The 23,700-nt window shown below is 41.0% G+C and overlaps 5 protein-coding genes across 8 annotated transcripts in view; all 5 read left to right on the forward strand.

The window, feature by feature from the left end:
• Positions 1-1,260, forward strand: part of ptpn13 (protein tyrosine phosphatase non-receptor type 13) — a 38,657-nt gene extending 37,397 nt beyond the window's left edge. For all 4 annotated transcript variants that reach the window (XM_079179390.1, XM_079179392.1, XM_079179393.1 and 1 more), the window contains one exon: positions 31-1,260. In XM_079179390.1, the coding sequence (XP_079035516.1) occupies positions 31-108 (78 nt within the window). In that variant the 3' untranslated portion in view covers positions 109-1,260. The remainder of the gene's footprint in view (positions 1-30) is intronic.
• Positions 1,261-1,434: 174 nt separating this feature from the next.
• On the forward strand, positions 1,435-4,770 carry LOC306710141 (uncharacterized protein). Its single transcript, XM_079178535.1, has 2 exons — positions 1,435-1,991; positions 3,571-4,770. The coding sequence occupies exons 1-2, from the start codon at positions 1,955-1,957 to the stop codon at positions 4,506-4,508; spliced, it is 975 nt and encodes a 324-aa protein (XP_079034661.1). The 5' UTR covers positions 1,435-1,954; the 3' UTR covers positions 4,509-4,770.
• Positions 4,771-5,909: 1,139 nt separating this feature from the next.
• Positions 5,910-8,012, forward strand: LOC306710837 (uncharacterized protein). The gene is made up of 2 exons (XM_079179540.1): positions 5,910-5,979; positions 6,709-8,012. The coding sequence occupies exons 1-2, from the start codon at positions 5,943-5,945 to the stop codon at positions 7,665-7,667; spliced, it is 996 nt and encodes a 331-aa protein (XP_079035666.1). The 5' UTR covers positions 5,910-5,942; the 3' UTR covers positions 7,668-8,012.
• Positions 8,013-8,752: 740 nt separating this feature from the next.
• sdad1 (SDA1 domain containing 1) lies at positions 8,753-14,361 on the forward strand. The gene is made up of 22 exons (XM_079178757.1): positions 8,753-8,926; positions 9,014-9,118; positions 9,289-9,387; positions 9,492-9,602; positions 10,255-10,326; positions 10,435-10,535; positions 10,624-10,681; positions 10,763-10,837; positions 10,949-11,050; positions 11,141-11,210; positions 11,309-11,412; positions 11,620-11,677; positions 11,751-11,809; positions 11,899-11,975; positions 12,144-12,241; positions 12,365-12,441; positions 12,549-12,678; positions 12,811-12,902; positions 13,062-13,252; positions 13,366-13,450; positions 13,879-14,040; positions 14,137-14,361. Exons 1-22 carry the CDS (start codon positions 8,837-8,839, stop codon positions 14,182-14,184), a joined length of 2,064 nt encoding a protein of 687 aa, XP_079034883.1. The 5' UTR covers positions 8,753-8,836; the 3' UTR covers positions 14,185-14,361.
• A 925-nt stretch (positions 14,362-15,286) lies between these two features.
• On the forward strand, positions 15,287-23,441 carry klhl8 (kelch-like family member 8). The gene is made up of 12 exons (XM_079179698.1): positions 15,287-15,384; positions 17,347-17,566; positions 17,863-17,924; positions 18,109-18,274; positions 18,445-18,765; positions 19,009-19,195; positions 19,493-19,636; positions 19,972-20,083; positions 20,189-20,357; positions 20,450-20,609; positions 21,158-21,359; positions 21,564-23,441. The coding sequence occupies exons 2-12, from the start codon at positions 17,369-17,371 to the stop codon at positions 21,685-21,687; spliced, it is 1,845 nt and encodes a 614-aa protein (XP_079035824.1). The 5' UTR covers positions 15,287-15,384; positions 17,347-17,368; the 3' UTR covers positions 21,688-23,441.
• The last annotated feature ends 259 nt before the right edge of the window (positions 23,442-23,700 follow it).

Raw genomic sequence — 23,700 nt, forward strand, 5'->3', positions numbered from 1 at the left:
GTTCATTTTCCCTTATTTTCTCTTTTACAGGAGCAATATGTTTTCTGCTATCAAGTGATCCTCTATGTCCTCCGATGCCTCCAAGCAGAGGAAACCATCTCTGGATAGTAGCCATCATGTAGAGGCTGGGTGACTGTTTCAAACAAAAATGAGAGTTGACACAGGCAGAAATTGCCAAATTACACTACATGTTTTTAAAAATGCCTTAAAATATCCAGTTCCTTGAGAGTACATCCTTTAAAGAAGTCTATATTTTTATGTTTGCTTTTTGAGTTCTCTCTCTCTCTCTCTCTCTCTCTCTCTCTCTCTTTGGCTGCTACTCCTTTTCAATGCATTTATGAGAACTGCTGATTGTATTTCTTATTGTCACCTACAAGAGAACACTAATATTCCCCCCCCCCAGATTCTTGGATTTGTTTTAAATAATTATGAAATTTATCAATGATTTCATATTTTATGTGGAACAAAATTGTACTTGTGTATTTTGAATCCTATGTTGATGCTGGAACATGCCTTGACAGAATACTATGTCAGTATTTGCTTTGTAAATCTATTATACAGTAATTGCTTACTGCCTGAGGTAAATGATGGAATTAAGTGTACATATTCATCTCCTGAAAATTAAACTGCCTACATTTTAAGTGTAATGTGGAGGAAAGTTTTATTCCAAAAAAAAAAAAAGATTCAAATATTTTGTCTTTTGTAAAAAGCGTAAAAAGGTTGGCATCACTTTGTTAACTCTATTTATAGACACATGAACCTAATTCAGCTTTTCCAAGCTTGCTGACTAGCAAAACCACTGAAAATGATGAGGAAGAAAAGCTACAACTTGTGCACCTGTATAAGGGTGGACCTGTAACATCCACTGTCTTTGTGACGTGTGACTTAAAATGCATCAATGAAGCCTATAATGTTCAGCTTTTGCTGAGGCTGACAGAGAAGCGTTAACTTCTCATATTTGGAGCTATAGTTTGTGATGATGAGCTGACAGTCTCTACAAAGATTGAACATTTGAACCTTCATATTGTATTCTTCTGCCTGGCTGTTGGATTGGAATTCATATTTTACAGGTGCTCATGTTACCGTGTCTTTCACATGTATGTAGTCATTAAACATGATTGTCCTGAATGAATGAATACACACCCCTGAGCTATCTGATGGATATCTGCTGCACTGATTTACCACCACGTAAAATAATCCTGCAAGAAGAATTTAGTAAATACCTCCTTGAGATAGGGGCAGTTATGAAGTTGTAAAATCAAAGACCCCTACTAAACATCCTGGTTTGATTAATTAGCGTGACTGAAAATTGTAAATTGAAGTACAAAGTTTGCTCACACAAAACACAAATGGTGAGCCTTGATAAACATCTTCAGTGGACAGCTTCCCCCTCTTGATAAAGTCTGTTTTACATTCCTTTGTATTCATGTCACTGTAACATTTCTATTATCCCTCAACACTTCTATCCATTAGCTTCTATGATAACACTGACATTGTTAGGTTTGTGTGGGTTGATGCCCACGTTGGAATTGATGGGAATGAAAAGGCAGATGAAGCACCAAAATGGGCTTGAAGATCACAGGTGTGTCCCAATTTAAATATTCGTAAGTCAGAAGCTAAAGTGGTGATTAAGGGACAAATCAAAAAATATGTGGCAGAAGTAAAAGAACAAAGAAAGTAAAGGAAGATGTATGGTCTTAAAATAAGTACAGGGTCTGGAGGACGAAATAAGAAAGTGTGAATACTTAAGAGAAGAAGAAACAGTGGGACATGTTTTGTTATATTGCAGAAACCTGCCCGTTAACATGTGTATATAATCTAAGTACTAGACATCCTGATCAACCCACCAGTTGGTGGCGGTAATGCACCAATTCGTTGTTTGCCAACCGCCAATAAACCTCAAAGAAGAAGATTACAAAATGCGGCTGCTGGGTTTGTTGACTTTTTCTTAGGAATGGCGGACCCCGTGGAAGTTCACTTTTCGGTGAATGGTAAGTTAGTTTATTGTAACTTGACTCCTTTATTTATTTTTTAAATATGTCTGATGTAAATGTTGATATTCACGGAGCCTTCGCATTCCCTGGTGGACTGTTTTGTAGTGTGTTCGCCTCGGTGTCTTCTTGTTGTTCAGCCTCTCTAGTCATGGCTGACGGGGCGTAACTTCCCAAAGTGTGGGCTCACTTTACTGACAATATGTGTGTTCCTTTATATGTAAATGCATCTCAATGTAATATTTGTTTAAAAAATAAAAAGACATGTCTGTAGTTATGTGTGCTGTTTTACTTTTGTGTTGTTTATGGTTAATATTTTCAAAGAGAAGACCACTTTAACCTTATAGTTACATCACCAACAGACATTTGTAGCAAATATCTTTATTTGTTTTTTGCAACAAATGATGCAAAGTAGTATCAACAGAAGTATTGATAAGTATCGGTATCCAGTGGTGGGCCGTCAGGGTCAGCAATGCCTTCTCTGCTGGCCTAAACAGAATCACAAAGTTAGAGCTATTTTATAATTTAATATTTTTTTTAAATACACTACTATAATTTATAAAAATATTTTTCCCATTATCTTATTTTCTCATTGCACAGCTACTGTCTTCCTCAGTTGCTCTGCTTCCAGCGCAGCTTGTTTTAAGTAGAGCTTTTATCCAATCAGATTTCAGCTCTGTGTCTCTAGGTAAGAAGAGAGGCCCGAGGCCTGCAGACTCACAAGTGAATCCCTTTGCAGTTTAAGTGAATGGAGACGATATTGTTGATTGTCATAGTCAACCAATCAGATCTTTAGTTTGACATGTTGGGCGTATTCTTTGACGTGCCAGAGCCTTCTAGCTGGCCTACAAGTACGTCAGCAGCTCAGTTTCCAGGTGCAGCTCTGCAGTGAGGTGCAGTGTGTGTGCTGCGATTGGTCAGTGGGCGAGCACGTGACTATTGTGAAACGAAACTTAGTAAGAGTTCAAATTGAAAGATATAGAAGAAATTATGTTTTGGGTTTTTTTGTTCCGGGTTGAGAGGTCACAAAGCCCGTTGTCTCCGACGTGAGCGCAGTCCACCGAAAACATTATATTTCCCCAATTTAAGCTTCTGCATTTTCCAAATGCACTAGTAATATTCAAACGTATTGTTCGGTTTGTAAGCCTCGTACCGAACGGTTTAACACGAATACGTGTATTGTTACACCCCTAGAAACAAATAACCATAGTTGTGGCGCCATCATGAGGTTATTAGGTGGTGTTTCAGCTGCAAGACAGCACTGAAGGCCCAGGTATAAAAACCACAGCCCGCCACTATTGGTATCAATACAATCCTGGCAATACCCATCGATACATATCTCATATTATATTGTATACTGTAATTTGAAAACTGTACATTATGCGGTCTTAGACTGAATGTAATTATGGATCTAGGTAAGTCTAACAATCAATATAAGTCTCAGATTATACAAGGGGCACAATAACAATGTGTTTAGTCAGCCTCCATCTATTCTATACACATGGAAGTTATTCAGACATACAGTATCCGTCTACAGTGTTTACGCTCCTAACTAATCATACTTTTGTGTGTTTGTCAGACTTCACTCCGACTGTCTCGGGCCACGCCGGCCACTCAAGTTCTGCAAATCCCCGTGACCCACAGCTCCATTCAGTTCATGCACATTCGGTGGAACCCACACAGCGTGATCATGATTATTGCAAGACGGGCGGTAGGCAAGATTTGCGCCATAAGATGACTCGATATGATGACGCTGGATACCCGTTTCTTGATAATGACCACAAGGCTTTGTACTACACCGGTATCACCCTGGATGTATTTAACATCCTTGTGTCATCACTGGAAGAAAACACTAGCAATGAATTTCCAATGTCTGTGCGCGAACAACTTCTCCTGACGCTTGTGATATTAAAGACCAACCGTGACATTGGTAAGTTGGCCGAACAGTTTTGCGTATCGGAGAGCATGGCTAGCAAGATCGTCTCGTATTGGATTGACGAACTGGAGAAAGTTCTGCAACCTCTAATTCCGTGGCTTCCCAAAGAAACCATTGAAGCAACCATGCCCCAAGCATTTAGGAAGTACTATCCTAACACAACGTGTGTTTTACAGTTCTGTCAGAGCTATGTGCAAAAAACCCCAAACCTTGAGTCAGGAGGGGAATCGCGCGTCCTCTATTATGACACGGTGAAATACGTGGTTGCTGTTGCCCCATGTGGACTCATCATGTTCATCTCTGGAGCTTATGAAGTGCACAGCAGTGACAAAAGCATAACCTTGGACTCTGGACTTTTAGGCAAGTTAAAACACGGAGATGTGTTCATGACACAACATGGATATTCCTCCAGAAATGTGCCATCCACTAGCCACATTGCTAGAGCAATCCAACATTTGAAGGTTCACAAAATATTATCACGCGTTGTTTCGTATAGCATGGCTCCTCAAATGAACAAGATTCTGAGAATATGTTCCGCTCTTGTCAATTTAAGGTACGATGTCGTCCATGACTCGCAGTAATTGAGCATGTGATCAACATGAGTGGACTTATTTCACATGGTTGTCAAGAACCGTCCAAAGAAATGGTGCAGTATTAATCTGATGGTTGAAAAATGTTTTGGGGGAAAAAAACATGGAGGGAGTTGGGGAATTTCTGTGAATAGTTTTTGCACGTTTTATATTTACATTACATTGTTTTTATTATATTTATTTACATTTTTTAAAACTCTTAACAACTTGGAAGATGGAGAACAATACTCGCATCGTGTAATGTCATCAGCTTTTTTTTTAATATGACGTGACTTTCTTACTTTTCTTACTCATTTGCAGTAAAATGTACTGTATCAAACATCGTTGCACATCTCTTCATTCTTAAAACTTAAATGAAACGACTGTGAAGTTATGTTTTAATGTGACATTGAAAGAGTTGAGTTGCACATCCCAAAGGTGTTAACATGTCATTCTGATTCTTTTAGAATGGCCCATGGGCAGATGTGCACTAAACCTTGCCCATTATTGTAATGTCTCTTTCATTCAGCTTGGACTGTAATGCTTTCTATTCATCTACAAGCCGAGGGGACACACCAGAAGTAAAAAAAACACAAAACCTTTTCTTTCAGTTGGTGTGGAGCTCTAACTTCATTTTCTTTACCGTAGTTAGTTGCAGAGTTCATACGCATACTTTTTTTTTTTTTTATTGAAACACCTATTGCACGCACAGAAAAATCACAACAATATACATACATCACAAATGTACTGTATATAACCTCGCATGCACATCCAGCATTCTTAACACAGCAGCTGACCAGCGAGGAGTGGACCGGGCAGCAACATCACACTGGGCCCTGAAACATCCACGGAGCCACAGGAAACAGACTCTGCTCATAGCGCCTGGTCTGTCCAGCCTCTCTGTCGCTAGTGTCCGGATGCAGACATGCAAGAGGTTGTGAGAAGGAGAGCAATGAAAGGGAGAAAGCATCTTCCAGGACTAAAACAAGAGCAAACAAGGGAGTAAATCAGAGGGTTATTAAAATATGATAATCCTAAAACCAGTTCTCTGGACCCTGATGTGTAGTTCATGAAGCAATACATAATGACAGTCGAAAAATAAAGAGACATTTGGTTCATTCGTATTAACCCTTACATAATGTTGATATTTAATGCCTTCACAGTATGGTTCGGGTCAATTTTGACCCAGACCAAGAATTCCCTTAGTAAGTGTCTATACCAAATTTTTAACTACAGATCTATTTAGAATGTCTAAATAGCCTATGTCTCATGAATACATGTATGATTAATCCTTAACATGTGTATATAATGTAAGTACTAGACATCCCGATCAACACACCAGTTGGTGGCGGTAATGCACCAATTCGTTGTTTGCCAACCGCCAATAAACCTCAAAGAAGAAGATTACAAAAGGCGGCTGCTGGGTTTGTTGACTTTTTCTTAGGAATGGCGGACCCCGTGGAAGTTCACTTTTCGGTGAATGGTAAGTTAGTTTATTGTAACTTGACTCCTTTATTTATTTTTTAAATATGTCTGATGTAAATGTTGATATTCACGGAGCCTTCGCATTCCCTGGTGGACTGTTTTGTAGTGTGGTCGCCTCGGTGTCTTCTTGTTGTTCGGCCTCTCTAGTCATGGTTGACGGGGCGTAACTTCCCAAAGTGTGGGCTCACTTTACTGACAATATGTGTGTTCCTTTATATGGAAATACATCTAAATGTAATATTTGTTTAAAAAATAAAAAGACATGTCTGTAGTTATGTGTGCTGTTTTACTTTTGTGTTGTTTATGGTTAATATTTTCAAAGAGATGACCACTTTAACCTTATAGTTACATCACCAACAGACATTTGTAGCAAATGTCTTTATTTTTCTTGCACGAAATGATGCAAAGTAGTATCAACAGAAGTATTGATAAGTATCAGTATCGACATTGGTATCAATACAATCCTGGCAATACCCAGTGATACATATCTCATATTATATTGTATACTGTAATTTGAAAACAGTACATTATGCGGTCTTAGACTGAATGTAATCATGGATCTAGGTAAGTCTAACAATCAATGTAAGTCTCAGATTATACAAGGGGCACAATAACAGTGTCTGTGTTTAGTCAGCCTCCATCTATACACATGGAAGTTATTCAGACGTACAGTATCCGTCTACAGTGTTTATGCTCCTAACTAATCATACTTTTGTGTCTTTGTCAGACTTCACTCCGACTGTCTCGAGCAACTCCGGCCACTCAAGTTCTGCAAATCCCTGTGACCCACAGCTCCATTCAGTTCATGCACATTCGGTGGAACCCACACAACTTGATCATGATTATTGCACGACGGGCAGTATGCAAGATGTGCACCCTAAGATGACTCAATATAAGACTCGATATGATGACTTTGGATACCCGTTAATTGATGATGACCACAATGCTTTGTCCTACATCGGTATCGCCCTGGATGTATTTAACATCCTTGTGTCATCAGTGGAAGGAAACGCTAGCAATGAATTTCCAATGTCTGTGCGGGATCAACTTCTCCTGACGCTTATGATGTTCAAGACCAACCGTGACATTGGTATGCAGGCCCTACAGTTTTGCGTATCGGAGAGCATGGCTAGCAAGATCGTCTCGTATTGGATTGACGAACTGGAGAAAGTTCTGCAACCTCTAATTCCGTGGCTTCCCAAAGAAACCATTGAAGCAACCATGCCCCAAGCATTTAGGAAGTACTATCCTAACACAACGTGTGTTTTACAGTTCTGTCAGAGCCATGTGCAAAAAACCCCAAACCTTGAGTCAGGAGGGGAACCGCACGTCCACTTTTATGACACGGTGAAATACGTGGTTGCTGTTGCCCCATGTGGACTCATCATGTTCATCTCTGGAGCTTATGAAGTGCACACCAGTGACAAAAGCATAACCTCGGACTCTGGACTTTTAGGCAAGTTAAAACCTGGAGATTTTTTCACGACACAACATGGATATTCCTCCAGAGATAAGCAGTATGTGTCATCCATTGGCCACGTTGCTACAGCACTCCAACATTTGAAGGTTTACAAAATATTATCACACGTTGTTTCGTATAGCATGGCTCCTCAAATGAACAAGATTCTGAGAATATGTTCCGCTCTTGTCAATTTAAGGTACGATGTCGTCCATGACTCACAGTAATTGAGCATGTGATCAACATGAGTGGACTTATTTTACATGGTTGTCAAGAACCGTCCAAAGAAATGGTGCCGTATTAATCTCTGATGGTTGAAAAATGTTTTGGGGGAAAAAAACATGTAGGGAGTTGGGGAATTTCTGTGAATAGTTTTTGCATGTTTTATATTTACATTACATTGTTTTTATTATATTTATTTACATTTTTTAAAACTCTAACAACTTGGAAGATGGAGAACTATACGTAACCACTCGCATAGTGTAATGTCATCAGCTTTTTTGATTATGACATGTGACTGTTTTTTACTTTTCTTACTCATTTGCAGTAAAATGTACTGTATCAAACATCATTTCACATCTCTTCATTCTTAAAACGGAAATGAAACGACTGTGATGTTATGTTTTTAGTGACATTGAAAGAATTGATTTGCACATCCCAAAGTTGTTAACATGTCATTCTGATTCTTTAAGTCATCAAATTGGGTTTGTGATTTCTCCACACATACAACTAAAATGCCTTGCTGGCGGTAAAGATGTGATGATCATTAAACACAAAAAACATCGAAAGGATTAAAAAATTGAGAAAACAAAACCTTGCTATTTTTGGATACCACTCTGCAAAAATAAAGTACATTTTGTCCTGAAGGTGGCACCAGAGGTACCGCCATGCTTTTACAAGAAAGGTTTATCGCTATAGGTGGCAACTTATGCTCAGTTTTGGGTCAGAATGCTTTCAGCACTCATCAGTGCAGTCTCAGTTATTAAGATGTTCTTAGATGAAGCTTTAACTTTTTGCATAAGTGTGAGATGAATATGTTTGCACAAATTCACATCGAGAGTATTGGTAATCTAAGCAACGAACAGTAAAAGTGATTTAGTGTTGTGACAAAGCGTGGACCACGTTCATACAAAAGTAAAAAAAAAATGTATATAAAGTTAGACATGGGTAACATGAGTTTTAAATAATTTAAACCCCCAAGAACAGCAGCACATGAGTAAATATCAACAATATGGTCAACAAACTCTTCAGTAAAAGCGGAAGTGACGAGATATGACCGGAAGTAACGTTCGCCACTGCAATTAAATGGCAGCCTACACATTTGCCACGCTTGCCTTGTGAACCGCTGCTTTTCATAGTTTTCTCTCTACTTACTGGCAAAGACCCCTCTTCAAACATGTCCGGGCGAAACAACAACAAGCTGCCGAACAACTTGCCACAGCTGCAGAATCTTATAAAAAGAGATCCACAGTCATACGTAGAAGAGGTAAGTGTTGTTAGCCAAACGCGCTAACGTTGTTGGCTAGCAGACTTTCTGCAGTAATTAATCGCTATGTTGTTGTGCCTTCCACAGTTTCAGCAGCAGTACCGACACTACCAGTCCAACGTGCAGATCTTCAAACTGCAGCCCGACAAGCCGAACAAGGAGCTGGCGGATCTTGTCATGTTTCTCGCCCAGGTACCGTGTTTAAGCTTGTATCCAATAGTGAGCTGCCACATATATATATGGTGGAGTAAAAAGTACGTTTGCCTCTGAGAGTGGAAGTAAATGTACTTTGTTGCATTCCAGCACTGCTATATTGTGTAGTATCTTTAGGTTGCGTAATTAAAGTTCTTCTTGTCCTTCAGGTTGGCCAATGCTACCCGCAGCAGCTGTCCACCTATCCACAAGAGCTGTCTGGGTTATTAATGAGTCACCACACAATGATAGAGCCAGACCTAAGAATGGTGAGACTATATGTTACTGTCCGTGTTATGAGTTTGTTGATATTCATGCAAATGACATGTCTGTCAGTGTTGACATGTTTTTGTTTGTTTCCTGTCTTTGTCAGACTTTCTGCAAAGGGCTGATTCTTTTGAGGAACAAAAATCTGATCGACCCCACCAGCCTCCTGGAGCTCTTCTTTGAGCTGCTGCGATGTCACGACAAACTTCTCAGAAAGGTTGGAGCACGGCACTGCACTCAGCCCTCCAACGTGTATTCTCTGTCCGTGTAGTCATGTAGCACTGCAACGATGAGGCGACTAATCGGTTAATCGAGTGACAGAAAAAGAATCGCCAACTATTTCGATATTTGAGTAATTGGCATGTCATTTGTAATGCAAAAATGGCAGAAAATGCAGTTTTCAGCCTCGCAAATATGGAGGTATTAAACTGAATATCTTTGGGTTTTTGGATGACGAAACAAAAACTTTTAAAGACATCGCCTTGCACTTTGAGAAACAGAGATAGACATTTTAAAGACCCAACAATCAATCGATAAATCTAGAATATAATCAGCGGATTAATTGATATTGAAAATAACTGTTATTACATGTTTTCCATGAAATTGTAGATGCACATTCATAAAGTCTGGTCTTATAATTTATAATTAAAAGAAGTAGTTTTGAGTAGAAGGTGAATTTGTTGACAACTTCTTGTACAAAGCTAATTTCACAAATTGTATTCATGCTTACCATGTCTGATTTCCTCGTATAGCAATGAATCTATAACTCTCACAGGCTTTTCTTCTGTATTCATATGTTTAATTGTTGACTTGTGCTCTTTTGATGTTTCCCCCTTCACAAGTAAACATTTGCTTCTCTCTCCCCGCAGACACTGTACACACACATCGTGGCAGATATCAAAAACATCAATGCCAAGCACAAAAACAACAAAGTTAACACAGTAAGTACACACACTCGCACGTCTTACGTTTTCATGTTTGACTACAGCAGCTTCAAATAGTCACCGCTCGCTGTCTGCGTGATGATGTGATACTGTTGTGTGTTTCAGACGTTGCAGAACTTCATGTACACCATGCTGAGAGACAGTAACCCCCTAGCAGCAAAGATCTCTTTAGATGTAATGGTGGAGCTTTACAAGAGAAACATATGGTGGGGTTTTGTTTGTACACTGGACTCACTTTACACATTCTTATTTTTTGCTTCTTTAGTCTGATTGTCTTTTTTGTTTGTGTCGCAGGAACGACACCAAAACAGTTAATGTCATAACAACGGCGTGCTTCGCCAAGGTTACAAAGGTATGTTTTCTCCCAATGAAAGCAATGCTTTGCTCATTATATTGCACAAGTGCATTCTCACCTGTCTCTCCTCCTGTTTAGATCGTTGTTGCCGGTCTTAAATTCTTTCTGGGCAAAGATGAGGATGAGAAAGATTCAGATGATTCAGACTCAGAGGCAAGTACCAAAAATATATAGAAATTACACCGTTTCTCATTCCAGAATGTCGTTTTTGTTTAATGCATATTTAAGATATGCGTTTTGTTAAGAATCGGTCTTGTCTTGCAGGCGGAGGGACCATCACTCCGAGACGTGAAGGTGAGATACTCCACTGGCAAGAAAACCTCCAAAAACAAGAAGAAGATGGAAAAGGCGATGAAAGTCCTCAAGGTACCGCTCTTGTAACTACTACGTCATGACTCGTATTGTGTCATTTGTGTTCAAATGAATAACGTTCGTTGTTTTGACTCTATCGGGCAGAAACACAAGAAGAAGAAGAAGGTGGAAGTGTTCAATTTCTCTGCTATTCACCTCATTCATGACCCGCAAGGTAGACTCGTCAGTCTTCTCCACAACATCTTTAGCACAAAGAATTTGTTCAGGGTCTTTTGTGTCAACAATTAACATCAAACATCTGTTTTTACAAAGATTTCTCTGAGAAACTCTTGAAGCAGTTGGAAGCCTCTAAAGAGCGCTTCGAGGTGAAGATCATGATGATGGAGTTCATATCCAGACTGGTTGGAATCCACGAGGTGAGTGACGTGGCTCTCATCAGCTAGTTTGTGCGCTCCTTGGTGGCAGATGACTTGCTGTAGAACTGGCCCTCGTAAATATTGGCAGAATTTCACATGAATAGTGTGCAGGAGAAGCTTTGCCAGCAATAACGACATCTAAGCCGTTCTGACTGTGCCAGAGTTATGGGAATAATAATAAAAGCATAACACTCTGTTCTTTTCCAGCTCTTCCTCTTCAACTTTTATGCCTTTGTTCAGAGGTTTCTACAGCCCCATCAAAGAGGTAAAAAGAACTCCCAATTAAGTGAATGAAAGTGTGTTGACGAGCTGTTTTTAACAAACTGTTGCCTTTCTAGAGGTGACAAAGGTTCTCCTGTGTGTGGCCCAGGCTTCCCATCAACTCGTCCCACCAGAGGTACGTGAAGATCCATCTATTCCGTCAACACAAATATTATAACGCAAGGATTCCTGTATGAACCTTCTCACACTTTCCCACTTGTGCAGATCATCGAACCTGTAATCATGACCATCGCCAACAACTTTGTGACGGAGAGAAACTCTGGGGAGGTCATGACTGTGGGGTGAGTAGCAGCCTTGTCTGCTTTCTGGTTTCAGTTCTCAAAAGTTTGCATGGATTAAAATGTTCAAACCAGAAATACAAATTCCATATTTATTGTTTTATACGTAGCTACCATGCCACGGCTTACTTTACCATGTTATATTAAATTCGACACCTTTTTTGTATCAAGCATCAACGCCATCAGAGAAATAACAGCCCGCTGTCCGCTCGCCATCACTGAGGACTTGCTGCAGGACCTGGCTCAGTACAAGATCCACAAAGACAAGAGTGAGTCTGTTTTTCTGGCCACTGTACTTAAACCACAAATGTGAATGCGCTAAGGAGTTGTGCATACATGTGCATGTATATTCACTCTCAAAACAACATGATTCTGTCTGTATTTGCGTTCAGATGTGATGATGTCTGCCAGAGGACTGATCCAGCTCTTCAGGAGTCTTAATCCACAGATGCTGCACAAGAGGGACAGGGTGAGCCGAGACTTTTACTGGAAAACAACAACAACCATTTTAAAAAAAGAACCCTTTTTTGTTGTTGCATTCAACAAATGTAAGTAATTGTGCCGCTTGTTTTCCAGGGGAGACCCACAGAGGCATCAACCGAGGCCAAGATCAGAGACTACGGAGAGCTGGAGGCTAAAGATTACATTCCTGGAGCTGAGGTCCTGGAGGTGGAGGAGGGGAGCAAAGAGGGAGAGGAAGGCGGAGGTGAGCAGCTTTTTCTTCTTCTTATTGAATCTATAGGATTTGATTACAGGGGCTGAACTGGTCATAATCCATTGTGTCCATGTGTGTATAGAGATGATCAATATTTGGCGCATTTTTCATATTGTACAACAGATGGCTGGGAGAGCGCCAGTATGAGTGGTGGTGATGATGAAGATGGGGAGTGGGTGGATGTTCACCACTCGGATGGAGAGGCGGGAGAAATGGTGAGAATATAACTGGATAGTTTATTCAATTCAATTTATTTTGTATAGCCCAAAATCACAAATTTGCCTCAGAGGGCTTTACAAGCTGATGCTTCATTTTGTTTGGCATCTTGGTTTTAATATAAGAGTTGTGTGTGTGTGTGTGTGTGTGTGTGTAAGGTGGAGAAGCTTCAGGATATGCCAGTCGAGGAAAGAAAAGCCAAAGCAGCGGCGGTCAGCGGCAGCAGGCTCCTCACTCAAGATGACTTCAAGAAGATCCGTATGGTCCAGCTGGCTAAGGAGGTCAGCGGTGCACCAGGCAAAGGCCAGAAGAGGACACATGTGGACCTCGAAGAAGAGGAAGACAACAGGTTAGAAGAGCTTAAAGCATCATTTACAGAGATGAAATTGATGTGTGTGTGTGTGGGTAAAGATAGAAGTTCATACTGAGGTTTTTGCTTGTTTTTTTTCCCAAATCCTTAAGAGGGGAGGTGCTGACTTTGAGGAACATTGAGAAACTGCATAAGAAACCAAAGGCAGACAAGGAAACGCGCCTGGCAACAGCAATGGTAAAACTCTAATGCTATACCTATAGGGTGATTTCAACTATTCCTCTAGTGAGTTACTCATGGACGCTGAAACACTGTGGACTCTGAAAAATAGAATCTGCACACTAAATAATGCCTCTAAAGAAGAGCTCGACCCTCGAACGTCACAGGTGGTAATTCAATATATGTTCATGGGAGCATTATCTAGCGTGAGGAATCTATTTTTTTCCGTCTTTAAATTGTTCTTTTGTGCAGCCTGGAATATTTATTGTCTAGATGTGCGACTTTTGTAACATCAGCCTGCTGATTATGTTCTTGATGAATCGTTTGGTCTATAAAATGTCAAATAAAGGTAACAAAGATAACCAGAACAACTATAGTTTTGCTATTACTAAGAAAACTAGCAAATATCTTTTTTTTTGGGAGTAATTTTCTGTCGATTTTTCAAGGCGGGACGGCCCGACCGGAAGGATTTTGTCAAGAAGCATACCAAGCTGAACCCACACGCCGGCACCAGCAACAGAGAGAAGAGGAAGACGAAGAACTTCATGATGATGAGACACAGTCAGAATGTCAGAACAAAAGGCAAACGCTCCTTCAGAGACAAACAGGTAGGTCACACCTCTCAGAAATAGCTGCTGTATATTTGACTGTGTTTTAATATAAGTAGCATTTCAACTGGAAATATTTTTGATTTCCTCATCCAGATTGCTCTACGGGAGGCGCTCCTGAAAAAGAAGAAGCAGTACAAGTAGGAGATGCGGACATAATGTTATATTTGCTTCGTGGTGGCCATCTGACGGTGACGGTGTCAAATAATATTGTACATCCTTCAAGTAGCTTGTAAAACTGTTTATTCATGTTATTTTCCACTGGTGAACTTCATACATTTACACTGCTCTGAAATAAAACATTTTTGGATAATTATTGTGTGAAGGTTTCTGTGTGGGTCTCATTATAATGTTTGGCTGCTCTTACTTCCATTGGCCTCCCACTGATCACAGTTTGAATTACAGGAAAATTATGTATTTCAGTCATTTAAAGTAAAATGGTCTGGGTGTTGTTTTTGGACAGTTTTAGCTCTTAGAGTTCGAAGTATCACCATTTATCTGAGAACACACCCCTAGTTATCTGTAAATCCCATTTTAAAAAAGTATTAATAGAAAACACCTTTTGTTAAGATTTACACTAACTGTTTTAACACTGCTGCGATGACAGTTTCAAGCAAATTGTGATTTTTCAGGACTACGTATTTTATGTCTGTGGGCATGGACCCCACAAATTATGTTTTGAGGATATTTTATTTATATAAAAGTATAACATCTGTCCACATTAATGGCCTGTTTTCGATATGTGTTTACAGCTGAAATATACAGACGCTGCACTGACAGTAAATGTAACTCAAAACCGTATGTGAAGGTGTTAATGTATAATTTTAGCCAAGATTTGATTGGCCAATATAGTTTTATAACAACTGTAATTACAGTTTAACATTTCCCTACTTTGAACATTAAGCTGTAGCTTTATTTTTAACAGGTCAGTGTAATTTACTGGAACTCTTCTACAGGAAGGCAGAAGACCTAATAAGAGCAATCAATGTGACACTGTTTATATCAACTTTGACATTGTTTATCAATAGTTATTGCTTTCGGAAATATATAACATAGAGCCCTCTATGCATTACCGCATGCCCTCTGTGTGAAGTTTATTGAAAAAATATGTTACACTTTGATGTTTCACTGATCAGCTTCAGAAACAAAAGAGCGCATCTTAAAACTGGCCGCTTTTCACCGGCATTATGAGCTTCTAAGCATTTAATATAGTCCTTTCAGCAGTTGGTCAGGTAATGCCTTAAAACTACAATACCCATGAGGCACCTGGAATCACAACAAACGTGCCAATGCCAAACATTCCGCTCAATGAAACCGGCATCTTAATTCTCCCTACGACATGAGGTATCTAAATTAAATATGTTTAACTTAATGCAGCGGTTATTCAATGTTATTTGTTACATTTCTACATTTAAGATTTCCGCCATAACTCCCGGTTGAATCGGTTTATTTCCCTGCCAGCTAACGTTAGCTCTCGGATGCTACTCTGCTTGCTAGTTGCTGTTAGCAAACAAGCTAGTAATCTGTTAGCGTTAATCTCGTGACACACTGTTGACGTGTGATTGTGTTTCATGTTTTAGATTTTATCTCAACTTTTCCCCACAGTTGTGCCCGATATTACGCACTTATCTGGCTGTGATAAATACAAGTATTTATTTGTATCGTACACCAAAACATTGACACGTGTAAATACTTTTAACGTTAATGGCATCTGTAGAATAGATGCTAGCTAACGTTTACATTAACCAGCTAAAACTAACTAGCTTGGTGTCAATTATGTGATATCTGCAGTATTGTTATAGCTGCTATCTTATCGTATTACTTATATTATGTCCTCGAGAAGCTGTTAAAACATCTTGGTGACATATATATGTGTCCCCTTATTGTACATGTTGGGCATGTGCAGGACTAAAGTTAGTCAGGACTAAAGATGCACTACTTTCAGACTGCATAAACGGAACTGTGTATGTGATCTGAAGGTCTATAAAATGCTTTACTACATTGTTCCAGCTGACTGCATAGCAAGTAGTCCTTGACATTGATTGATTTTTTTATCACAAGCTGATCTCAACCTCAATCTCCTAAAAGGTGGTGAGGGAAGTATAGTGATCAAGTGTGCAGGAAGCAAGCATATTAGCTGAGTTATTCCTTTCACAATACTCTGATTGAAGGCCAACCAATGGAAACACAGCATAGAGTAGTTCCTGTGTGCCTCTAGACACTCATCTCTTGTGTACCTTTCTACCAAATGTGCTATATTGGTCCCTTTTGTATGCAGATGGCAGATGCATTAAAAAAACACGTTTGAATTTAAAAAGAGGTTGCTGTCGGCACATACTGTTTTTCCCGTTTTGTACTCGGTGGAGTTGAGTTGTGCGATACATCTGTCGTTAAATTATTGACTCTCTCGCTCCTCATAAATTATACAACAGACGATGTTATCATCTTAAGGCCATGAAAGTGTTCCCGAATCTGCCTTTGCAATATTCCCTCAATTCAAAGTCCCCCACATGTGGTTTTGAAAGATGAAGCCTGCCCACAAGTGTAGTAGAACAGAAGTGGGGGGAGAGACAGACAGAGAGAGAGAGAGAGAGCGAGCCTTTGATCTGTAGATGTTTCTGCTGGTATAGCTGAGAGGACTAGTGATGAGGGGGGCGATACACTGAGTCTATTCAGCTTCAGAGACATAAAGCTTAAAGGAGAGACAGTGCATCATCTGTAAGGTGTGGGTGGAGCTTTGGACTCTGGCTGTCTGCTCTCAGTATTTCTGTGACATAAACACTGTGGACATTTTTCATCTGATTCAGCAATAGGTAGGAATTTGTATGGGTTTTTTGATTGCACAGTATTCTCTGCATGGTGTGTCATGTTAGCTTGGAGGAATGTGCATGTCCTGTTTTGTCTCCGGTCTCTTTGCTAAATGAGTAAAGGGGAAGTGACACTGAAAGAGGGGGGGGGAGGATTACTGACCAAACTTGTTCAGCTGGCAAGCAGTGTCCTCCACCACTAATGTCTCTTTGTGTTTCCTCCATTGAAGCCTGTAGAATGGTATTTGCACTGATTTGGGGTTTCATTTTGCAAGTTATTCTTGCATGGCACAGTCAATGGTAGTGAAAATCTGGCCTGCTTATTGCTAGGGATGGGCGACAATACCCATCAATATCAAATTAACAAAGATACAGATCTTTACAGCTGAGGTGCTCAAACCAGGGAATGATATGATGAATTTAATAGTTGTTGCTGATTATTTCCCCTCAATTCTACTGATTACTCATTGATTGAGTGATTCTTTCATCTCTCTTCTAGGTGTTGTTACCTGTAGCCAGCTATGGCACCAGGGGATATGGTGCAAGACCATGCCAAGCAGCTGAAGCCCAAGGAGAAGCGGCCTGTGACCAGGACATCGAAAGCAGATTGTGAGCCCGATGGGTCCTTTATCTTTGAGGCTCATGAGGCTTGGAAGGACTTCCACAACTCCCTCAGGCATTTCTATGAAGTAGGAGAGCTCTGTGACGTCACGCTGAAGGTGGGTCACTCGGTCCAGACTCGAGGGAAGAGCGAGATTTGTTCGTCTTCTATTTGTTTTTGTTATTTTCTTTATTTTATGTTTTCCGTAATATCTGGTTAAAGGTTGTGATTTCAATATTTTATAGATGTGAGCGTAATTAATCAACATTTTAGCTGAGCATTGTTTTTGTTTGAATCCCTAAATAGCTGCTGTAATCGCAGTCGTACTGTGGAGATTAATAAACGGTGAGATTATTAATGCTGTATACAGGTGTGTCTTGTTTCCTGTTTTTTTTTAAACGTCTCTTTTTGTAGGTTGGCAGTAGGATGATACCATGCCACAAGCTAGTGCTGGCTTGTGTTATCCCTTACTTCAGGTATGTTACATTCTTATGTTGTTTTTTTAACTTGGCCTATAACTGCATTCTTCACTAAAGCAAAAAAGAAAAAGGACACTTTCCTTATTATAAACTAAAATGTAATGCTTGTAACAGCCCTAAAGGATAGTCATCAGGCACAGTATTAACACACTTGTTGTCTATGTGACTATTTGTTCCTCAGGGCCATGTTCCTCTCAGAGATGTCCGAGGCGAAGCAGGAACTGATCGAGATCAAGGACTTTGATGGTGATGCCATCCAGGACCTGGTGCATTTTGCCTACTCCTCCAAGCTCACGTTAACTGTGGACAATGTCCAGCCACTGCTTTATGCTGCCTGCATCCTTCAGGTAAAGAAATGCACCGTATCTTACAAAAGGGGTTCTGCATTTTCAATGAAGGGTTAAGCGTGATAATGCTTCCGTTTTTTAAGCAATTCAAAATGTTATGACAATTTGTACACGGAACAGAATTCTATTTAGTTTTTAATATTTACTTCATTACTGCTTGAATCTTTCAGGTGGAGCTGGTCGCGAGAGCCTGTTGTGAGTACATGAAGGCCCACTTCCACCCCACCAACTGCCTGGCAGTACGCACCTTCGCTGAGAGCCACAATCGCGTGGACCTGATGGACATGGCTGACCGCTATGCCTGCGAACACTTCACGGAGGTGGTGGACTGCGAGGACTTTACTTCCGTGTCTCCCCAGCACTTGCGCACATTGCTGTCCTCCAGCGAGCTCAACATCCATTCAGAGACACAGGTGTACAACGCAGCGGTGAAATGGCTGAAGGCAAACCCACAGCACCACGAGACCTGGCTGGACCTGATCATGTCTCAGGTTAGAGAGTTCACAGCTTACAGGTAGCGCGGGGGTGTGGGTTAGCTTACGTACGTTAGTGCTGCATCTTCCTGAAGTCAAAAGTGTGTTGTGTTTGGAAGTACCTCTAGACTTTATAACCTAGCTTACTGATTGCCTGAAGGTAAAGCTACATCCCTGTGTAAAATGTGTGTTACATATGCGTTCACAGCTTTTACGTAATCGCGTTTACAACCCCGATACAATGTCTGGTCTCTCCTTCAGGTGCGCCTCCCCCTGCTCCCGGTAGAGTTCCTGACTGGAACGGTGGCGAAGGACGAGATGGTTAAAGGTAACCTGAGTTGTCGCGACCTGATGGACGAAGCCAGGAACTACCACCTGCACCTCAGCAACAAGGTGGTGCTGGACTTTGAGTATTCAGTTCGTACCATACCCCGGAAACACACTGCAGGTAGTACTTATATGGTTTGGCTTTAAAAACATGTAACAACTGATTTTATGGCATTTGCACTTTTTTTTTTTTTAGCACCTCAGAAATACACAGCTACATGCATGAAACCAAATGCTTTTCTTAGTGTTAATGTGTTGTAACAGCTACAGGCTTAGTCTTAACTTAATCAGATTTACAATAATATAAAAACTCATATTTTCTTTGTATATTTTTCCATAAAAATGCGTTTATTCTGAGGTTCGTTGTGCATAAAGTATGAAAGCCAACGCTTTGTTCTCTCCGACCATTTTCCCTCAGGGGTTTTGTTCTGTGTGGGTGGCCGGGGGGGTTCTGGTGACCCATTTCGCAGCATCGAGTGTTACTCCATCACTAAGAACAGCTGGTTCTTTGGTCCTGAAATGAACAGCAGACGGCGTCATGTGGGTGTAATATCTGTAGGAGGTAAGAGGGGTTACTAGTATATATAATTAACTCCAGAAAGGAAAAGAGGTGGCATAGAAAGTTGAGCAGTTTGGAAACATTACGACCTGTATTCTCAGTTGCCAATTTATTTATAGACCTAGCTGGAACTACAATAACTGCTACCTTCATGAAGGTTGTAATGTTCAGTCTTTTTAAACCATTTAGAGATGTGTTGATCCAACTTTATAAGTTTGGAGGCTGTTTCATTATACAGAGTGTCTCTTATATACGTTTTCTACAAATACAATAATATTTCCTGGTCAGGTCACGTGATCATAAAGACTCTCATATCTGTTTGATGTTGGTTTCTTTAGGCAAGGTTTATGCTGTTGGCGGCCATGACGGTAGCGAACACTTGGGCAACATGGAGATGTTTGACCCCCTCACCAACAAGTGGATGATGAAAGCCTCCATGAACACCAAGAGGTATACACAGACACTACAATATGCTGAAGCAATCATATTCTCTTTAAATTTAGATTGAGTTGTTTCCTGTCGTCTTAGTAAATGGACATGATGTGTGTTTCTCAGGAGGGGCATAGCCCTGGCCGCTCTCGGTGGTCCTATCTACGCCATCGGCGGTCTGGATGACAACTCCTGCTTCAACGATGTCGAGCGCTACGACATCGAAAGTGACTGCTGGAGCGCCGTGGCTCCGATGAACACTCCCAGAGGAGGAGTGGGGTCCGTGGCGTTGGGGGTAAGACTTCAAACGGAGGCCCATCATGTGTGACTTGATTTATATGATGTCCGTTCTGGACTTTACAGCTTTTATACCCGCTTCTTTGCCAGAGTTTCATGTACGCAGTGGGAGGCAACGATGGCGTGGCGTCCCTGTCCAGTGTGGAGCGGTTTAACCCGCACCTCAACAAGTGGACGGAGGTCAGCGAGATGGGCCAGCGACGGGCCGGGAATGGAGTCAGCAAGCTCAACGGCTGCCTCTATGTAGTGGGTGAGAGGAATAAATACATGACATCCCAACACCTGTAATATTCATCTCTTCAGATCGGATCACATGGGTTGCCAGGTACTGTCGGTACCAGATACTGATGTATACAAGATGTATTTTGTCTGTGACTGGAATTACTCATTTTGTCAACCCGGGTCACATGCCTCCCAGACACACAGCCTGCGACTTTATACACAAATGCGTGAATCAGGAAAGGTGAAAGTTCATGTTTTGTAAAGCCATCTGCTAACTGATTAACAGTGTGAGGGTTTTATTGTACCGCTGGAATTTGAAGAGTCATTCAAGGTTCATTGAAACGGGGCGTTCTGCCTGGTCAGTAGCTGTGGCTCAGTATGGATTCATGAAATCCTCTTCTTTTGTGTCTGCTTTATCAGCAACAACACAATCATCCTCTGAGTGTTAGCGGTTAACACCTGAGCTATTGTAGTAAAATCATACATGCCAGTTTCCTGTATCACCCTTCAGCCGAGATACATTTCTTGTGATTTCATTTTTTTTTTATATAATCCTCTCTCTCATTGTTCCCAAAGGCGGCTTTGATGACAATTCACCCCTGAGCTCTGTGGAGCGCTTTGACCCTCGAATGCACCGCTGGGAGTACGTGTCTGAGCTCACCACCCCACGTGGGGGAGTCGGGGTGGCCACCGTAATGGGGAGAGTGTTCGCAGTCGGGGGTCACAATGGCAACATCTACCTGAACACAGTGGAGGCTTTTGAGCCTCGGATGAACAGGTGAGCAGGCGATGAATGAAGACTGTGATGTGTTTCTCTACGGTATCGAGGTGGCGTTTTAGAGGATCCAATACCTCTAAAAACCCATCAGGATAAACTGTAAGGGGGTTCCATGCATCCAATAATTTAAGAGCTGCTGTGTTGTTTAGGACTGTTAGAATGTCGTCTCATTATTCTTTCGTCGTGCTCTTGTTTGCTGTTCAGATGGGAGCTGGTGGGTTCGGTGTCTCACTGCCGGGCCGGAGCCGGAGTCGCCGTCTGCTCGTCTCACGTCAGCCAAATCAGAGACGTCGGCCAGGGCTCCAGCAACGTGGCCAACTGCATGTGACCGCCGCTCCACTTGTTCCCAGGTGACTGACTGCCAAGTCACCGTCCGATCCGGTCACTGCACGAGCACACACACACACACAAAAGCACACACACACACACACAGTGACGGGAGGGATTTGGCCACTCTGAACATCAGCCTCAGTCAGTTTGTGGCTGATACGCGGTTTGCACACAGTGATCGAGTAATGTTAGCGAGGTTCTGCTGACTTGCAGTGCACAACGGACACACCTGAAGTCTTCTCTGGCACGACGACACGTTCGAGACATTTCTCTTGACTCCTGCTGGTGTTTCTTTGCAATCAGTGACGTCTGTTCTTTGTACTGTATTTTCTTTTTGTTTGACTGCCTTGACATAGTTTTGACTTTTTTGTAAGGCAACATAGTAGCTGAGCCTTTTAGTATTTGATACGAACGTCTCGGGAACGAGAGGTGAGTTTTGGTCAACGGCACATTATGAATGTGGGCCAGTGTGAGACCATTTCAAAGGTCTCTGGGTTACTCGTTGGCTCTGCACTTCTTTTCCACAGATGTGAAAAATCACTAGATTGAACACATTCTTTGCAGTGCAGCGTATGCAGTTAAAACGTTAACATTTTCATCAGTCAATCTGAAATCCAATGTTAAGATGTCAAATACGTTTCTAGGATTCCTGTGATCTTTAGCCAGGATACGTGAGAACATCTGTTAAGACTTTTTAAAAGGTGCGTTTCAGGATTATTCTATCAGCAGTTCCAGCTGCTGTAATCATATTGCAGCAGTTTTAGCTGGAATGTGCCTGTAATTGTGTTTGAACAATCATTTAAGGTTAATTGGGACAAGTCATTGACTGGGGTAGGAGGTGACGGGTTCAAGGAATTTAACTGCTGCAAGTGCCAAACGAAGAAAAAAAAAAAGAGAGTGTCAGCCGCTCTAGGGAAGCTGCAGATGCACAATCTGGTTCAACGCCCGCTGAATCCTGAGTCGCCTCAGAGGAGAGGACGGTTTGATGACTTTATACCTGAGAGCCGAGGACTGATCAGAGCAATACGGTGCACCTCTCAAGGTCTTTTTCAGATTTATTGTACAGAGATCTGCTCAAACTGACGGGGACAGATATTCAATTTGAAGATTTGTGTTTGACGATAGCTGGACTGTCAGAAATCCTAATCAGAGTGCTTTCGGATGTGATGTATGAGATGCAGCTGAGGTTTGTCTCCGCAGATGGTCGCGTTATATATTTTAATATATGGATATTTTGTACAATAAAATAGGTGTATCTTTGCTATTATCCTTTACTACACTGTCTAATCCATTGCTGTGCACTATTTTCCTAGAATAGATGTGAAGTCTTGAGTATATTTTTGTCCTAAATGGAGAATTTTATGTTATAAGTTTAAAGATGTTTATTTAACACACCTGCCTATTTCTGCCATTTCTATGAAAACTTTAATAATTTCTGGCGAAGTGTTCTTCTCCTCAGAATAGGTTGACAGAGCGATGACTTTAATACAGAAATGCTATATATGGTTATAATAGAAATAAACATATTATTGGACAGTTTGTGTACTGGCAATCATCATTTTGGTGCATATTATTAACCTGGTACATCATTTTTACTCCAAAACCGGAAAGAACAAAACTTCCCAACTTTGTTAGCAAATGAGCCAGAAACCTTTTTTTCTAAGTCTTTTGTAAATTTGACTGTACTTTGTTGTTCTTTCTCCTCCTGACTGCTTCCATCCTGTGTTTTTGTTTACCTGGTATTGGTATGAATTGGTACAATAAAGTTATGTGTAAAGTTTAATGGTGGGATTTCTTTTTTTTTTTTCGGTAACAAATTTTGCCTCCGTCAGGACTATAATCTAGGTCCAAACCGGCCCAAACAACCCTTCAGCTATCAAGTTGTTATTCTCTCACTTATGAAAAGTCTCCATCAACGTGCACATCAGGTCTAAACTAAAGAGTTTGGTTCATGATAGTGTACTTCAGGAGATTCTGATGAGTCTGCTGAGCAATATAACGCGTTAATGAG

The sequence above is a fragment of the Pholis gunnellus genome (genome assembly GCF_910591455.1).
Source record: "Pholis gunnellus genome assembly, chromosome: 18".
NCBI lineage: Eukaryota > Metazoa > Chordata > Actinopteri > Perciformes > Pholidae > Pholis > Pholis gunnellus.